The sequence below is a fragment of the Streptopelia decaocto genome, assembly GCF_964273445.1.
Source record: "Streptopelia decaocto genome assembly, chromosome: Z".
Lineage (NCBI taxonomy): Eukaryota > Metazoa > Chordata > Aves > Columbiformes > Columbidae > Streptopelia > Streptopelia decaocto.
The window spans coordinates 17,385,925-17,403,523 of record NC_138657.1 but is presented as its reverse complement, the minus strand read 5'-3'; the positions used below and the strand labels follow the sequence as shown (position 1 = coordinate 17,403,523).

Here is a 17,599-nt window from a genome sequence, read left to right as displayed (position 1 = left end):
CTCAGAGTGGAAGAACAGGGCTATGGAGTGGGAAGTAGAATGAATTATCTTCTTACAGAAACTGAAATATTTATTCATAACTATGATGTTTAAGGAACTAAAAATATTTAGAGAAGTAATTTAAGATTTAAAATATGTAAAATTTGAACAGTAAATCACAGATTGATTTTTGAGAGCAGGCTGAGACAGTAATTTGGCAGAGAATGTGACCTAAGGTACTGATAAGTGGTGCCCAACAATAGGATGAGGGGCAATGGGCACCGACTGAAGCACAGAAGGTTACATAAGGAGAAAATTATTTGAGGGTGACGGAACACTGGAACAGGCTGCCCAGAGAGGTTGTAGAGTCTCTTTTCTGGAGACATTCAAAACCCACCCAGACACATTCCTGTGCAATCTGCTCTAAGTGAACCTGCTTTAACAGGTGGGTTGGACTGGATGATCTCCAGGGGTCCCTTCCAACCCCAACCATTCTGTGATTCTGTGATACATTTAGCTGCTCAAATTATTTAGAGTAATTTCAAACAAAAGTTCCATATCACTGATGGAAGTGAGGTTATTTGATAAATCAGTTGACTCTGTACTTGCTACCTGAGCAAGTCCATGCACCCTGAGGGGATGCTCCCATGAGTGCTGAGGGAGCTGGCACATGTCATTGCAAGGCCACTTTCAATAATCTTTGATCAATCATGTTGACTGGGAGAAGCACCCAAAGATTGGAGCAATGGTCAATCCTCCTTGCTTCTTGAAGAGCAAGAAGGAGGATCCAGGATACTACAGGCCCATCAGCCTCACCTCAGTCCCTGGGAAGGTGATGGACAGCTAATACTGGAAACCATTTCTAGGTACTTAAAGGTGAGCAAATCATGAGGAGCAGTCAGCATGGTTTCACCAAGACAAAGTCACGATTGGCTAACTTGACAAACTTTTGTGATTAAATGACTGACAGAAGTGGGAAAAGCAGCAGATATTGTCTACCTGGGCTTCAGTAAAGTCTTTGACACCGTCTCGCCCAAGATCCTCATAAACAAGCTGTTGATGGGCTGGATGAGCAGACAGCAATGTGGACTGAAAACTGGCTGAAGGGCTGGGCTCAGAGGGTGGTGATCAGCGGTGTAAAGTATATTTGGAGGCCAGTAGCTAGCACTGTACCCCAAGGGTCAACACGGTATCCAGTCCTATTTAACATCTTCCCTAATGGTCTGGACAATGGGACAGAGTGTGCTCTCAGCGAGTTTGCTGGTTGCACAAGACTGGAGAAGTGGCTGATATGCCAGAAGGTCATCCTGCCACCCAGAGGGACCTTGACAGCCAGGAGAAGTAGGCAGACAGCAACCTCACAAAGTTCAACAAGGACAAATGTGAAGTCCTGTAGCCATGGAAGAACAGCCCCATGCACCAACATTCTGGGGGCAACCCAGCTGGAAAGCAGCTTTGCAGAAAAGGACCTGGGGGTCCTCGTGGATCTTATTAATGTACATAAACACCTGAAGGGAGGGTGCAAAAAGGATGGAACCAGGCTCTTTTCAGTGGTGCCCAGTGACAGGACCAGAGGCAATGGGCACAAACTGAAAAACAGGAGGTTCCCTCTGAACATCAGGAAACACTTTTGCACTGGCACAGGTTTCCCAGGGAGGTTGTGGAGCAACCCTCCTCAGAAATAATTTTTAAAAGGTCTAGACAGAGTGCTAGGCAACCAGGTCTAAATGGCCCTGGTTAAGCAGGGAAGTTGGACCAGATGACCATCAGAGGTCCCTTCGAACATCAACCAGTCTATGATTCTGTGAATCTGAAACACAGCTTTCATTTAACAATAACTATCCAGAAAAGACCTTCAGCCAAACATTGCAAGTGTTTCATCTGAACAATTGCAGTGGATTAAGCAGGATTTGCCTTTCTTTAGTGACCCTCCAACTGAAACATGTATCTACTTTCAAAAGAAAATTATTTTCCTTCTATATTTATGTACATATTTGGTCTTAGCTTTATAAATAAAAAAATAAATTTGATACTGTGCTAACATAAAAACTCAGAAATAGTCAAGCTATTGTAAGATTTGGAGAAGACTCATGAACAGGAGACTGACCTAACAAATGTGGATAAAAAAATTATTTTGCAAGTACACAGCACAATACAGTTGAAAAATTAATTGCTAGTGAAGGCCATTGCCTGCAGGAATATTTTTTTCTGAAGAAACCTTATTGGTAAGAGCAGAAGACAGTCAGTAAAGCAGGTAAAGAAGTATGGGAGAGAAGATTATAATTTCTTATGCAGGACATAAGAACGTATTTTATGCCTACAAGATAATGAGTAAACTAAAGGTAAAATAAACTAAAAATGTGCATGGTCACATATGATCATGGTCTTAAACTGAAAGAGGCAGAGTGCAAACTGATACGAGTTCTCATCAGATTACCCCAACCAAGAAGGATGAAAACTCTGTGCTGAATATGTAGGTAATGCTGGCAAAGACAGGTTTATAGAAAGTCTTTGGCTTTTCAAAATTGGCACTGAAACCTATGGACCACATTTCCCCAAAAATGTGGTCAATATTTGTGAGGAACTAAGAAAGTATGAGCCGCGCAGCATGAGGAAGTTAACAGCCCCGTATTCTACTCGTAAGTCTGAATTATGTGAAAAAACCAAAAATTACCACAAAAATGGGGCCTGCTTATAGAAGATGAAGATATCCTAAATAATTCACTTGTTTGAAGAATATTGCTTATCTTGTAAGCTCAGTGGCATGAAAGCCCTGTGATGAGAGCATGGTGACTGTCCCTATGTACTCTGGTTAATGTGGAAAGGACAAATTCAGCTGAGAAGAACACTCAGATATTGATTTTCTGGAAGTTTGAATTTACAATTTTTAAACTTATACTTTGAGAACCATCACACATTCTATACAGAGAGCTCTCATACACAACAAAGGACAGAAATGTGTTTTAGAAAGACAGTCTAACCCTCAATTTTAGTACAAGATAAAAGGTGGAAAATTCAGCCCAGGTATTAAAGCCAATGTGAGAGTTTCATTTACCTAATCTACATTTTTTTTGCTCCAGTGGGACTAACAGCAATGGTTGAAGACAGGTGGTAGTTATTCTGGCCAGCCCTGGCACCTGCTGCATCAGAAGACAATGATTTGTGATTCTCTTCTCTTCTCTTGCCCTGTTTTCTCCCCTGTGCCCAACTTTACGTTTCAGCACTGAGAAGCGTGGATGTTGATGCAGTCCCAGTTCTTGGGAAAGGGAAATTAAAATTTCCTGTCACTTCTGGTGCAGCAAGAAGGTTGGTCACCTACATTCTCCCAGATTTGAGGTCCTGATATAAAAAAAATCATGCACTCCTACTAATAAAAAAAGCAGCTGGAAAACCATTTCACTACATGTAAAACTTCTTTCACGGCTGTTATTCTGCACTATGCTACATTTCCACACCATTACAGATCTCACCGTCTCAGCAGGTACTCACAGGGTGTGCAAATTCACCATAGCTTCTCTCTCTTCTTACATAGCCTAAGCTCTATAAAGCATTCCCAGCATGACCCTCCACTAAAACTTTACCATGCAGAAATCTTGTCAAGGTCATACACATCAAGTAAACACAGTTCTAAACATAAAAAAACCCAACAGCTTTTCTTCTGAAGCGTTGACACACGGTCCCTATTCAGTGTCTTTGCCTTTGCAGACTGCTGGCTACTGAGACCATATCCCAGAAAATTTTAAAAAAGAATCCAACATTTCACCATAGACCATTGAGAGATCTAGAGGAGCTCTTCCATGCCATCTCTGTTGGTCTTGTTAACTTTACAGCAAGCCTCATTATATTTATCTTTTTCTCAAACTTAACTGCAAGGATTTAAATGATTATGTGAAAATCTCAGCTTTCATTTCTGTACTTTCTAGTTTCAGTGAAAAGCTGTAGAGAAAACAATATGAAAAGCTATGTTGTACCCTGAGGAATTCTCACATCCCTAAAATAAAACAAAGACCTTCATCTATTTTTCAAAGTGTCATAATTTTTAGCCAATCTTGTTATACTGTAGACTGAACAATGATTTTTAGATGTCATGGTTAGCAACAGTATGATCTACACACATTTTTTCATTATAGATATTTCTGAGGCATCTGTCAGTATGGTTCCTAAGCACTTGCTGTATGCTAATATCACCATGTATTTGTCTAGTAGTTTCCACAAAAAATCATGCATGCTATATACACACAGAACTGTACAATGCTGATTCTCTGGTAAAACAAACAAACAAAAAAAAACCCCCTCAACATAGAATGATTGCTGTTGTCTTACTGGTATTTTACCATTTACATCTGACACATCCATGTGCTGTAAATTTGTCTATACATTTACTTATAATTACAAAAAATAATACTCATTTAAAGCTCCTTATCCTTGTTTTGGAGACTTAAAATAGGTTTTTGATACTGTGACCTCAGCTTTACATTAGTAGAAACAGTTTTGCAACTGTTTCATGAGGTGTAATAAGTTACTAACCCAAGTCAATCTCTTTAAAAGGTGAAAATATCTAATACGTGTTTGACAGTCAAACTGTTATAATGTCATGTAAAATGTTTGTAATGTAACTGATACAGGTAACTAAAGTTACTAAAATATTGGCTAATTATTATTATTTAAAACACTGGCTAAATTAAGACCTCAGGTACTACAGCCCTGATCAATCTTGAGTTCTACAGTGTTCAAAGGATCAAAAAGGCTGCATATGGCACAAATAAATTAAGTAGAACCATCACATCCACAAATGGTTTTCTTTAGCTAAAATTGTAACATTTAACTTGCAAAATTTTGCCAGACCATTGGCTCTTTGCTGGATATTCCTGCCTACTCGTGCTATTTTACTCTCCTGGTGGAAGACGCAATACAATAAGCAGTGCCTCAAAACCACATCCTTTTCATCCATAGAATAAAGTCAGAGTGTATTAACTAAACTGCATTAAAGCAGCATGGGCAATCAAAAAAGATTATTCATCCGATGGATGAAATTAAAATTACCATAGCCTATATCTACTCTTTTTTTGGTGTTAGTTTAACCATAGTACTCTCGCAGTTCATAATCTGAATCATTAAAAACACACAGGTTGGACTCATATGTAATCTCCTCCTGCTATTTAGATAATACCTAAAAGATCTTACGCAAAGCAGCGAAGTTATTTGATCTACTTCTGTCCTTAATTACAACTGCTCACCAACAATGATATTCAAGAGGACAAATTCTGAAATGATTTTGTGGTCAGGGTAGTCAATGCTGAGGCCACTGACCCAGTTACCACTGCTGCTGGTACCTGTTATCCCCAGATACAGGAGTAACCTTTCCTTGGGGCACCTGGGTACCAGTAAACACAGCTCTGCTGGTGATGGGCTATATATTATCAGTCACCTTTAAACATTCTCCTCTTACATCACCCTGAGGTGATGAGAGAATTTTTGTGAATATTTAAACAGATTCTGACAAGTGCAAGTAGTTCAATTTATCCTTATCTTCTAACTGTGCTGTCTGAAACATTAATTCCTACAACACAAAACATAACTTCCTTCACTTTTGCCAGGTGATTGCAGCACTGTTAGTACACAGTAAGCAACTCCTTCATGGAGGTTCAGACATCTGCAGCAAGAAAAGGTAACATGCCTCAAGATAATTTGAAAAATCTTACTTACATGTCCTAGAATGAGGCAGCCCTGCCTCGCTACACGTGTGCCAGGACTGTTGTTTCCAGTAGGATAAAGTCAGCATTAATTAGCAAATTTCTTGGTCCCTTCATAGCCACAGAGTCTTATAACAAAGAAGTCTGATCACCAAAGCTATACGCACCGACTTGTTTTCAGCCCCAAGTGGGAACGAATGGTGTGAGATACTGCTGGTTGGAGAGGAGCATTAGAAACCTCACTAACGTGCTCAGGGCCAGAGGAAGTACAAGCTACATGGAGCAGACAAGGATTTCTGTTTTCAAGGGAAGGTGCAAGCCTGCTTGGAGGCTTTTAAAGAAAGTGTTAGGTTTTATAGGAATTACTACCAACACAGCTGAATGTTTTACTCAAAGCTCTTTGTAAAAAAAAAAAAAGTGTGTGGAAAATTCACCTTGCAACTTTTTCTAACAAAAATATCAGCTGTACTAAAATATTGACTAAGCCAAGTAAAAGAGCACTACTGAACGACAGACACAGTGAGTTAAATCAAATTCACACCAACACTTCTTAAAGTTTAAGTGAATGATAGTTTTTCTGTTGCTGGTGTGGTGGTGTAGGACCACCTGCAGCAAACACCCAAATTATTGTTAGAATTAGTTGCAAGCATGAGGCTTTCCCTAAACTGCTGCCTGGCATGCTTTGATTTTGCAGTGAAGGAGAGAACACTGTCGTGAGGGAAGAGGCAGCAAGAGGCTGAGGAAGAGCACCGCTGGATTGCATCTGCTTTCACTTGTTCCCTGCACTGGGGTTACAGGCACATTTCCACACTGGAAGAACAGTGACACATGGGCACTATCACCCTCAAGTTTGGGGCCAGCACACGATGTTCATCAGGTGCACCCCTTGCCCATTCCAAAAGGACCCCCAGCACTCGCCCGCTGTGCGCCAAGTGCCAACACCCAGCACAATCCCCAGGCTCCAGAGCATGGAGAGCTGTGCAGCCATCCCTCATTGCCGGCAATGAATCACCATTAATTCTACACGGGTCCTACACAGGATACATGCATGGCAGTAGTGAGTTCAGGCAGCCTTTATCCTGCCTTCATAAAATTTAAGCTTCAGAGATTACTCAGTATTTAAAATGTAAAAATTAAATTGTGCCTTTATAGTGCATCCTGAAGAAATCACATCAGTCATCACTAGATTACAAGTTTCTGAATGGGAAGCACTACAAAAACGACCTAGTGAGTTTCATGGTGAGCTTGACAGTAAGTTTGCAAAAGTACATGAATAAAATGTGCAATTTTTGCCAATGGAGACAACTGTAAACTTGATGGTCCTACATAGAAAGTATAAGGGCATAAAAGCCTTGGATAGATCTAACTATTGTAGACAAACTATTTCAGCTGATAACTAAGAGGTGCTGGGATTTTATTTTAATTATATGGAGCCATTTCTCTGAATCACAACAAAGTAGCTAAAGCAACTTGAAAGCAATGAAATCCATATCAAGATCTCACTTGACCACAACTAGAATAAATTATCCTATCTTTAGCATTTTGACTGCAACCATCTTGGCCTCATGAAACTGTCATGACTGTACTGGACCAGGCAAAAAGTCTTTTTTTGCCACATAAGAAAGAATATAATGAAGATACTGGTCTTGCACATACCATGTTAAAAACCTTACTTTCTGCATGCTAGCAGGTGAACAGACGTTTTCAGGGTTGAAATACAGAAAATAAGGCCATAACCCAGAAACACATTTATGCAAATGATTGAGTTAACCCACATAGGTAGTCCCCACTGAAACAGATGTAGACAACACTTGTGAATGAAATAAAACACTGAAACCTGAACCAACAGCCTAACAACATATTATGTTATTTCTGTGGTCAAAATATGATGTTGCCTACAACTGAAAACAAAACAAAGCAAAACTCATGACAATGCCTCAAGAATGCAAAATGTCCTGACTCTCACAAGATTACATTTGCAAGCTAGACATTTAACCATATCTACACAGTCTCTCTCCAATTTTATTTCTAAGTCCTTAAAATTTTGTAAACCAGTTATTTCCTAAGACACTGCAGTAATAAAAAGTATCTCCACTTAACATCTGACCTTTCTGTCACAGACAAATCACTACTACCTGTCAACCTTGCTGCTTCCTCATCCATCAACGGTTCAGCTCATCACATAACAGAGCAGCTCAATATGCACCTAAGCTTTTGTGAGCAAAGCCAAAGCACTTTTCCCTTCATAGAGACAGATGATAAAAAGAAGTTTAGTATAACAGCAGAAGGGTGCCATACTACGGTAGATGCTACAGGCCACAGAACACACTTCTGCCTACCACCATTATCTAACAAGGTCTGATTATCTTAGGTCACTATTTCTCTCTGAGCACATATCTGGAAGGAAGCACCTTGGACTCTACATTATTTACATGGGCTGCTAACATCTACCTGTTTGCAACTACTGAATTACTTTCCTGGACACAGGAGCACCATGGGCAAACAATCCCGCAGGGGTGAGTGGCAGGGTTTTAAGAGTAAGATTTGCAGCGAGACTAAAAGTAAACAAATGCAGAAACAATGCATTAAAATACCAAGCAAAAAGTAAAGATTCTAAGAATAAAACAGGTTGCAAGCCCACAATGTCCAGCGTGCAATGAAGGATACCACCACTATCAATCCTCTTCTGCATCATTAAAGATTATATAGAGTCACAGTTTCACAAGAAAAATTAAAACTAAGCTTTGCGCCTTTTTTTTTTTCTCCTGGGTAGCTACATGAACACTCCACACAGAGCTCTATTTCACTACTGTTATTTCTAACTTTAAATGTTATCTGAAAGAGATCTTACTTTGGCTCCCAGCCCTGGAAGAAAGCAGGAATTCTTAGCTAACAAGGGCCTGGAGGTTTTACAAGACCACAGGGGTTTTCAAAATATTATTCCACTTTTGCAGCAGTCAAATAGATCATGTGCCAGATTCAAAGTGACATTTTATGGATTACTTTTAAAAGGTACTCAAGTTGTAACTTCAAGATTGCTTTAAGATACACAAGGAGTTATTTAACTACAAGCCCATAGTCCATGTGATGACTACTATATTTTCATTGTTCTATAAAAGACTTCCTAAGAACTTTGCATTTTTTCCAAAGGCAAAAGACCCTTTAAAGTACTCTGCTTTTAATAACTGAAACACTTCGCCCCCTGAGCTGTAACAATTTGCTAGCATGCATTTTTGCTCAGTTTGTATTTCTATAGGCTTCGACCAGCTAAAAGGCTGCTATTATTACTAATGGCAATGCTACAATTGCAGGGACATACATGCACAGGAAGGGAAAAAAAACCAAACGGTACACATCATATGCAAAAAAAAAAAAAAAAAAAAAGAATCACACCAAGAACAGAAGAACAGAAATTCATCTGACAGAGCCACCATTTTTTCCTCCCAACTCAGCCCAGCAAAACTCATAATAATCAAACAAGAAGTAGCAGAGCATCCCTTCTGTAATGGCTCCACAGCTCAGAAGGGGAAGCTCTACCCATGGAAAACACCTCACTCAGATCTGAAATTCAGTATTTCTCCATCTCACACACCAGTTTGCAGCTCACACAAGCATTATGAGAACATCATATTTCATTATCAGACAGCAAAATCAACGTTAAGTATTTTTCTTTTTTAATCATGTTGCTGCACTGTCCCACATAATAAGCAAACTGAATTTTCTTTAACTAAAACATCCTGTCATTGAATTTAAAAGGAAAATCTTTGGAGTTTTAAAGTGAACTGCGCTAATAATCCTACACCTCAGTAAAACCAAAAATCTGACATGATTTCACTCATTATCCCACTTCACATACTTCCTATCAAAGCCAGTAAAAGAATTCCTCAGCCTTTATGTGCCATTTCTAACTGAATATACTACACGTCACTCTCGACTAGCTCATACACTTCTAAAAAGACCCACACTGTTTCGAACACCAAGTCTACCACTAACACTGGAGTTCAACACACTTTAAATCATGAACGTATTTGAAAAGTGATACTCAAAGAAGCGTGGAGAGAAATGGAGACACACATTTCACTTGCCAGCAGCTCCAAGTCAACAGAAAAATAGAGCTAAAATAAATACAGCAGCGCACCACACTACAGAATATGTCAAACAGACCACAAAGAAATGACCATACCTGGTCTTATTAAGTCATGCACAGAAAGGCTATTAAACAAGGGCAAAAAGTTTATCACTAAGTAACTTAAACTAGAAAAAAAAAGCACTTGACCTAAAGTTAATATTTTTGTGGTATCTTACCAATTTTCTATTAGGTATTGATTTGTAATCTGATTTATTATATTTAACCCCAATTTTCTGGGTTAGGTTTTGTCATTTTGCTTTTTTAAAGCCACTTTAGGAATAAATCTTGGATACTTTACTACTAAATATACTACTAAATATACTCCTAAATAATGACACATTCTTTGTTCATCAACACTACAATACCCACCACTGTAACTGTACTACAGTAAGAAATAACATTTGACTGTATTTTATAGCATAGTATTTAGCCAGAACATGCCACTGAAGAAGTGTCTTCCCAGCTTCAGGCAACTGTGTTGGTTAGTATCATGAAACATTTAGAGACCTGAAATAACTTTTACTTTATAGCAAAAACATTACCATATTTTTACTTCCATTGCTCTTTATGTATGACTGTATTTATAGGATATGACTTTTGTAGCTCTAGATGCAAAATCTGCTATATTTAGAAACCCACAAACACATATAAAAAGTTCAGACTATTTTTTCCAACATACAGAATTACAACTATTACACTGCTCAGTTGCCCCTCATTAGGGTCCCTGGTTAAAACTAATGAAGCGTAGAAGGAATGACTCCATGAGATTCTGTAGACACTCATTAACCAGGCTGCCCAGCTCTGTCTCCCACGGCAATAACAATGGTGTGAATCCACAGGCACATTAGGGAATTATTGCAGGTTTTCTAAATAGTGTCCAGTCACTGACTGGAGCCATACTCAGCCTGATTTATTAATAAGCACAGTCCCAAAGTGGAAGACATCTTTTTTGCCCATACAGATGTGGACCACACTGGCCCTTCCACAATCCAGGATGTCAACGTCACCAGCAGGATCTGTTTCTCTTTGAGTCGACTCTGGTGGTGTACCCTTTCAGTAACAGTGGCTCTCAGAACTAGAAAATATTGAATCTGCTTTTTTGCCTTGGTACAGAATTAAGGAAGTCCTTAGGTCCTGCAGGTAAACTGCAGATGGATGATGAACTTCAGTGCAAGTGGGTTTGTCTCATCCTGTGTAAAACCTAAGGGTGTACTTATTATACTATTGGTAATAGGCGAGAGGCTGCAAGACAACAAAGAGGGAAATGTTTCAACAATTAAAAAGAAATCATTTCAAGCACCATCCATACCCTTCACATACCAGTTATCTGCAAGCTGTTATGCAGCACACACCTCTGTAGTGCCTGCATTTGAGAAATTCCAGTTACATGGCAGCTGATTCTCTCAATTCTTCTGTCTTTAAATAAAAACAGGAGAACTGCTGCTGCCAGTAAATGTGCCTATACATGACAGGAAATCTGACAGCAAAACCTATGCCAATTAGCCAGCTATACTGAGTGTAGGTAGCAAGTCTTAAGGGTTCTGACATAAATTAAAATAGATTTAGAATATTTTGAAGACATTAAAAATTAATTCACATTAAGGCTGTAAAGTGTGAAGATTTTCAGCTCTAAACACAAACTGGTAAATTCTAAGCCAGAATGAAAATGCCACCCCAATCACAATATCACCAGTGCCATGCTGTAAAGCAGAGCCTGTCCTGTTCCATACGTTCTAAATTTTATAGCCTTTGCATGCCCTGAGGGACCAGTCACTAAAAGGTTATTTCAGAAATAAATTACTTTCTCCCTCGTGGCAAGTTTCTATGAAGTAAAAGCCTAATGTTGACACCTCCCCACAGCAGGGTATTTATTGTCTGTTCCAGAGAGGGCAAGCAGGGCTATGAATCTGATAGCAGTAACAGAGGCACAAAGCAGAAAACAAAAAATGAGAGAACTGAAAAAGCACAGCTGGGAACACTTCCTCTTTACCACACACACCACCTCTAACCATAAGCACAAATAAAGACAACAAACAAGCCTTCTCCTCCCACTCCTTTCCTTATCTACTCATCCCTCTGTAAAAGATTCTTTTGAAAACTGAAGTCTGCTAGAAGAAAAATTAAAGTCTTAATTATAAAGAGCAAATGATGCTTGAACAGATGAGCAGGCAGAGTAGACAAATATTTTCCAGCAGGCATGGTAGATAAATATTTTCAGGAAAGCAAATGTCTATGAAACCAGTCCTCCTCCTTGTGTAAGCCTGTTACTTTGGATAGATTCTCCTCATCAAAGCATGGATTCTAGGAACTCTTCCCTTTTCCACAAAACTGGCATCTTCTGCAGAACTGCCCTTTTTAGTAGAAAAATAACAAATACCCTAATTTTCTGCAACCCTTTCCTGAACTTACTGAATTCTCTAACACCTGAACTTAAGGTGTGAAATACAAGCATTTAAATAATTTTCCTTTTCTCTCACAAGAAGTATGAAATTCAAAAGAACAAGATCAAAAGAGCTATATTATTTATAGCCATCTATATGCTTATTCATCATGATGTTTCTAAATTGAGAAGACTTGAATAAGCAACACAATTCAACTAGAACATAAGTTGGAACAGCCATCAGTCAACATCCTTCAGTTTAAACAATCTGCCAGTAGACAGGAGAAACGAAGTGGAAAATACAAATATGATGCACAATCCCAAAGACTGGGAATACTTAACACATATTAAGCAAAACCAAACGCCACTTACTTCAGATTTGGAGGACATGTTTTCCTCTATGTCAGAATCATTGGGATCTACAATATCATCAAACGGTGGCAGAGTAGGCGTCTTCCTTTCCAGTGCATCATTTTCAACTTTGACTCTCCCCACCTTTAGCTGAGATCTATCCTTTGTCTGTTTTTTCTCAGCTGAACAAGTAAGAATCAGTGGTGGCGCACTAGAAAAACTTTTAAATAACGAATCAGAGACACTTTTTTTATTTTTTTTTGCAGAAGGTTCATCAGAATCCAGAACAGAGGGCCTTTTTGTGGGGGTCTTCTTTTCTTGCTGCTGCCCACCTGTTATGGTAAGGATGGGGGTGTTTTCAGATTTTGGCTCCTTGGACATGGGTTTGGGTTCTTTGAAGGCCATCTTAGGAACTATTTTTTCATCTTTCAGTGGTTTGTTTTCTTTGGGTTTCTTAGAGGATTCTTTGGAAGATTTGTTGTGTTCCCTGGAAGGTTCTTTGAAGGCACTTTTATGTTCTTTTGAATCTTTAGAAGTTTTTTCCTTGTGCTCCTTTGTTGACTTGTGGGTCTTTGAAAAACTGTTACTACTGCTGCTGCTGTTGCTATTTGTGTTCAGAATCCTAGTCGGGTCCTACAAAAAGGAGATGAAAAATTTCACTTACCAAAAAAAAAAAGGAGAAAGAACCATCTAAGCCCTAAAAGACAGAGGCAATATGGACAAATTATTCACATTAAAAACTTGGAACTGCAGGTTGAAAACCAGAAACTGCAAATACCTATATACAAATAGACACATACTCTATCATTTTGGTCAACTTATCTGTTATGATGGGGTGGAACATGAGCAGTTACCACAGTCAATATCTGCAAGACAAGTCAGTTTTTATCTTAAGAATTAGATATGTCTCTTAAGAAACGTCGTAAGATGAACACAAAGACAGTTTAGGAAATGTTAACCATGACCATCAGCTATCAAAGAGAAAAAAAAAATCATCATAAGGATAGATCAGAATATGAACCATATACTTTCAGCAGAAGAACTTGAGTATCAAAGCAAAACGTGCTCCTGATGCCATTTCAGGCAAAGTTTGACTTCTCTACTGTGATCCTCCCTCCAACTTTTAACAGATCCTTTTCCTCATACACAAAACCAACTCTGGCTCCAGCCTGGCTATGGAAGACTTGATTTGACACACAACATCTCAACACTCAATGTGTTTGTATAGAAAAATACCTTTGCAAAAACTTATTTATTTATTGCTCCCGTCTCTGAGTATTTCATTGCACTTTTTAAAATTCAACTATTGTAAGTGAGAAGGGTTTCTGAAATGGTGATGACTCAAAGGTCCAATAAGATAGGCAAAAGCAGAAAGAGCAGAGCGGTATCATTCCTCACTCAGATGTATGTGAAATGTCCAAGTGGCAAGAAAAGTGGTGATCTGCAGCCACAACCAGCAATAATGAACTGAACCATCCAGAATGGGTTGTATGGGATCCTTTATTCTGAGGATTAACATCCAGGGATTTTTAAAAGATGAGGATAGCTCTAGCACTGCCCACTTTCACTGCAACTGCTAACACTGGGTGCTCAGCATCTCAAAAATACCCAGTATCCTAGCTGCACTGTTAAAAACACTAAACACCTGCAGCACTCTCTTCAGAAAAAGGCTTCATTTTTATACTACTTCAAATCTGCAAAGTGACATTTCAGTTTACATGAAGCTCTGGTCAACAAGTTTAGGTTGCTTATTTCCTTCCATGCTGATTCTAAACATTTCTATCTATATATTGCCTAGCATCTGAAAAACTTTAGAAAGAAACACTTCAACAAATACATTGCATATATCCATTGATTTCCATTCCCTCTTCCTAGAACAGAGGTACAAATGGCATGAGACTGAAAACAGTAAAAGCCCGAAATTGTGAAACACTAAAAACCCTTATATTGTGAAATTTGTTAAAATCCTAACTCTTACATACAGACTTATACTGAATACAGCAACTTCAGTAGCAATACCAAGCTGAAATAACAAAAACCCCATAGCTACTCAGAAAATATAAGTATGTAAAGTTTTATTCTCGATGAAAAAAATCTTAAGGCTGTTAGCCCATGAACCTAGGAAACCAACCCTCCTTGACAGCAGGATATTCCCTAAGTGCTACATGCCATGCCAATATCACACCCTCCAACTCTCAGACTTTCAAACCCATGACTGACAGAATAGGAATAGCTTCAGGGGAAAATAAAAAAGGCAGTTCCATATTTTGTTTGATGCAAGACCAGCCCCAAAGGTTGGCATATGAACTAACTATTAATGCTTTTATCTTTATATCTAGTTCTATCATGCCAGAGATGTAAGTGTTGCCCTGGGGAGGAATAAAATATGTGCCATTAATAAACTAGATGGAGCCCTTATGTTTCTTTTATTTGTCTCCTTACCACATACTTAATATTGCTCCAAAAGGAGAGACTTATTTTAGTGGTTTTCTAATAGATGAGAGCTGTGAAACAGGTTCTGGGATGCAGTAGTATTAAAACGGTTAAGAACTTGAGATCTTTCTTGTCTTTTCAACTTTATAACCAGACTTCTTTCCTTTTTCTAGAACACGGAAGCTGATGTTTGGACAAAAATCATAGTACAAGTGTAGGACATACTTCTGATAATAGACATATTTACACATACCTCTCTGTCAGGCTCTCTGAGACCTGTTTTTTCATTAAGACAGCCAACCCATTGCTTTTATATCTGCTTTCACTCTCCAGGTTAAAAAAAAAAAAAGGTATCTTTTCTTATTTCGCAAGTTTCTGCAATGACCCTGACAGAAGCCAACAATGACTTCAAGGAAACAGCAAGAGGACTGTAAAATTCCTAAGACAGAAAGAGACCCAAATATGTTAACTGGTAAAATTATAATCAAAGCTAATGATGAATTCAAAAGGCTGGTGTGGATGGAATGTGGCTAAATACTCACACCATGTACAGCATAGGTCTCCCTGAAAACCAGAATTTTCTTATTTATCAAAATCTAACGGTGCATTCAAATGTTTCTTTTACTTCCCACCTTAAGAAGTGTTGCAAGGAATAAGAGTCAATGATGTATTTCTGCTAAGAGGGACAAATAAACCAGACTTTTCTCTCACGTTCAAATATAAAATGGAGATTGTGGGTGTTTCAGAGTTAATATATTTACACACAATTGCTTACATTTCTGTATTCATCAGATATCGAAGCAACCCAAGTGAATGCTAGACTTTGATACATTAAGTAACAAACTTCAAAAGAATAATACAGGGGATTATATGCATGTTAAAAATACCTGCAGATGTTTTCTTAAGCCAAGTAACACCATGTACACATAATACTTCAGACACATAATCCCTTTCATAGAGCAGTACGAACAGATCTTTAAAAATTAATGTTCTAGAAACCAGCATAAAAATCTAAGGTTTTACCAACTGAGAAAAGCTGTACTAGTGTGACTGTTGCGCACAACTTCCGCTCAGATTTTGGCTAACACAGCTCATGCTAGGGCCTGATGTTTGCTGGGAGCAACAGGAGCATCACACAGGCAGGACAGGTGGCCAGAAATAGCTGAAGAGCCATTATGCAGTCACAATCACTTGCAAATTTCTGTCTCCTGCAGCCATCATCTTTGTCTGGCAGTTTCATCAGAATCTGCTAATTTACAGAGAAGATACAAATCAAACCTCCAAGCTGGGAGGTATGAAACAGCAGATTACCAAGAAAAAAAAGCTTTTGAAGCTAATCCATCAGCAACTGGGTTGCTGAGGCTTCTGTGCTCTGTAGTGTGATATAGAGGATGCCCACACGATGAGAGAGGAGGAAGGATGAGATGAGCACTCTCACCCTTAGCTAAGTAAACAATTTTTTTTTTTTTTTGCCCTTAAGTGCACTGATTAAGAGTTACAGGTTATAAGTTATGAAACCTTATGACTTGAGTGGTGAATAAGTGAATTCACATGACAGACTAGTCTGGGCAAGGGGGACTGAGCCCTGTCTGTCATGTTTACTTCTTAATGAGCTTATGAAATAAAGTTTAAAGCACAGAATATGTTGTCCTATAAATTTGAGAGATCCAAAAGGACTTTGACAGCTGCTCAACACGTAACGCACGTGCAGTTTACAATACCTGTGTAAATACGAGGAAAAAAAATGGTATTGAACTCTCTGTATATTTTGCAGGGTCAGATTCTGACTTCATACCAGAAAATGTAATTCCGAATTTGATTTAACATGAGTTTGAATAAGCAGAATGCTATGGGAATAACTTCCAACCTCTTCTGCTACTGACAGTCATTAGGAACCTAATTATTAAATGAAGTAGTTGGGGAGATGGAGTTTGTTACATTTACTTAAGTCAAAACTGAGCACATCGACATAGCAGTCTACTTACTCTGGGGTTAGTCTATAAACTGAGTATTACTGATCACAAAAACATGCATTATTTTTATTTGCAATAAAAAAGCATTTATTCAAATGCTATGCCTGTTGAAATAATGTGTCAGTCTTCAGCAAATGGACTGGAATTAGTCTCAAATATGCCTCCTGCTCTTAAAAGGAAAAGGAGAGGAAGATCTGAGAGGAATTACTTGCTCAAGGAAATTCAGATTTCTGTTGAATACAAAGGTTTTCATTATTGAATAAAAACACCAACTGGTTTGGGAAAAACAAAACACTACATTTTTTAAAACCTCCACAAATACTGTGGTATTCTTCTACTTGCTGGCTGTATGCTGGAGAAGAATCCACCTGCTGCTAGTTCCTCTTACATATTATTACTGCATCACACATTTACAACGCTTTCCACACTTCAGCTTGTCCAGCCCACCAAACTATTATAACAATGACACCAGGAGAATTAGAAGCAGATAGAGAATTACAATGCTCACTGCTTTGACAGTGAAAGCCAGAAAGGGGAGCATAAAACTTTTTTTTTTTTTCCTGATCACACTTGGCAATAAGAGATTTTGTTTTTTTACTTATGCAGCTGACACTACAGCTCATTCCAGAAGACATAATCATCCCAACAAAACTAATCAAGC

General features: G+C 38.5%; 1 protein-coding gene across 4 annotated transcripts in view; it reads right to left on the bottom strand.

The window, feature by feature from the left end:
- Positions 1–17,599, bottom strand: part of MLLT3 (MLLT3 super elongation complex subunit) — a 123,296-nt gene that overhangs the window by 24,608 nt on the left and 81,089 nt on the right. For all 4 annotated transcript variants that reach the window (XM_082075004.1, XM_082075005.1, XM_082075007.1 and 1 more), the window contains one exon: positions 12,554–13,165. In XM_082075004.1, coding sequence (XP_081931130.1) covers positions 12,554–13,165 — 612 coding nt within the window. The remainder of the gene's footprint in view (positions 1–12,553; positions 13,166–17,599) is intronic.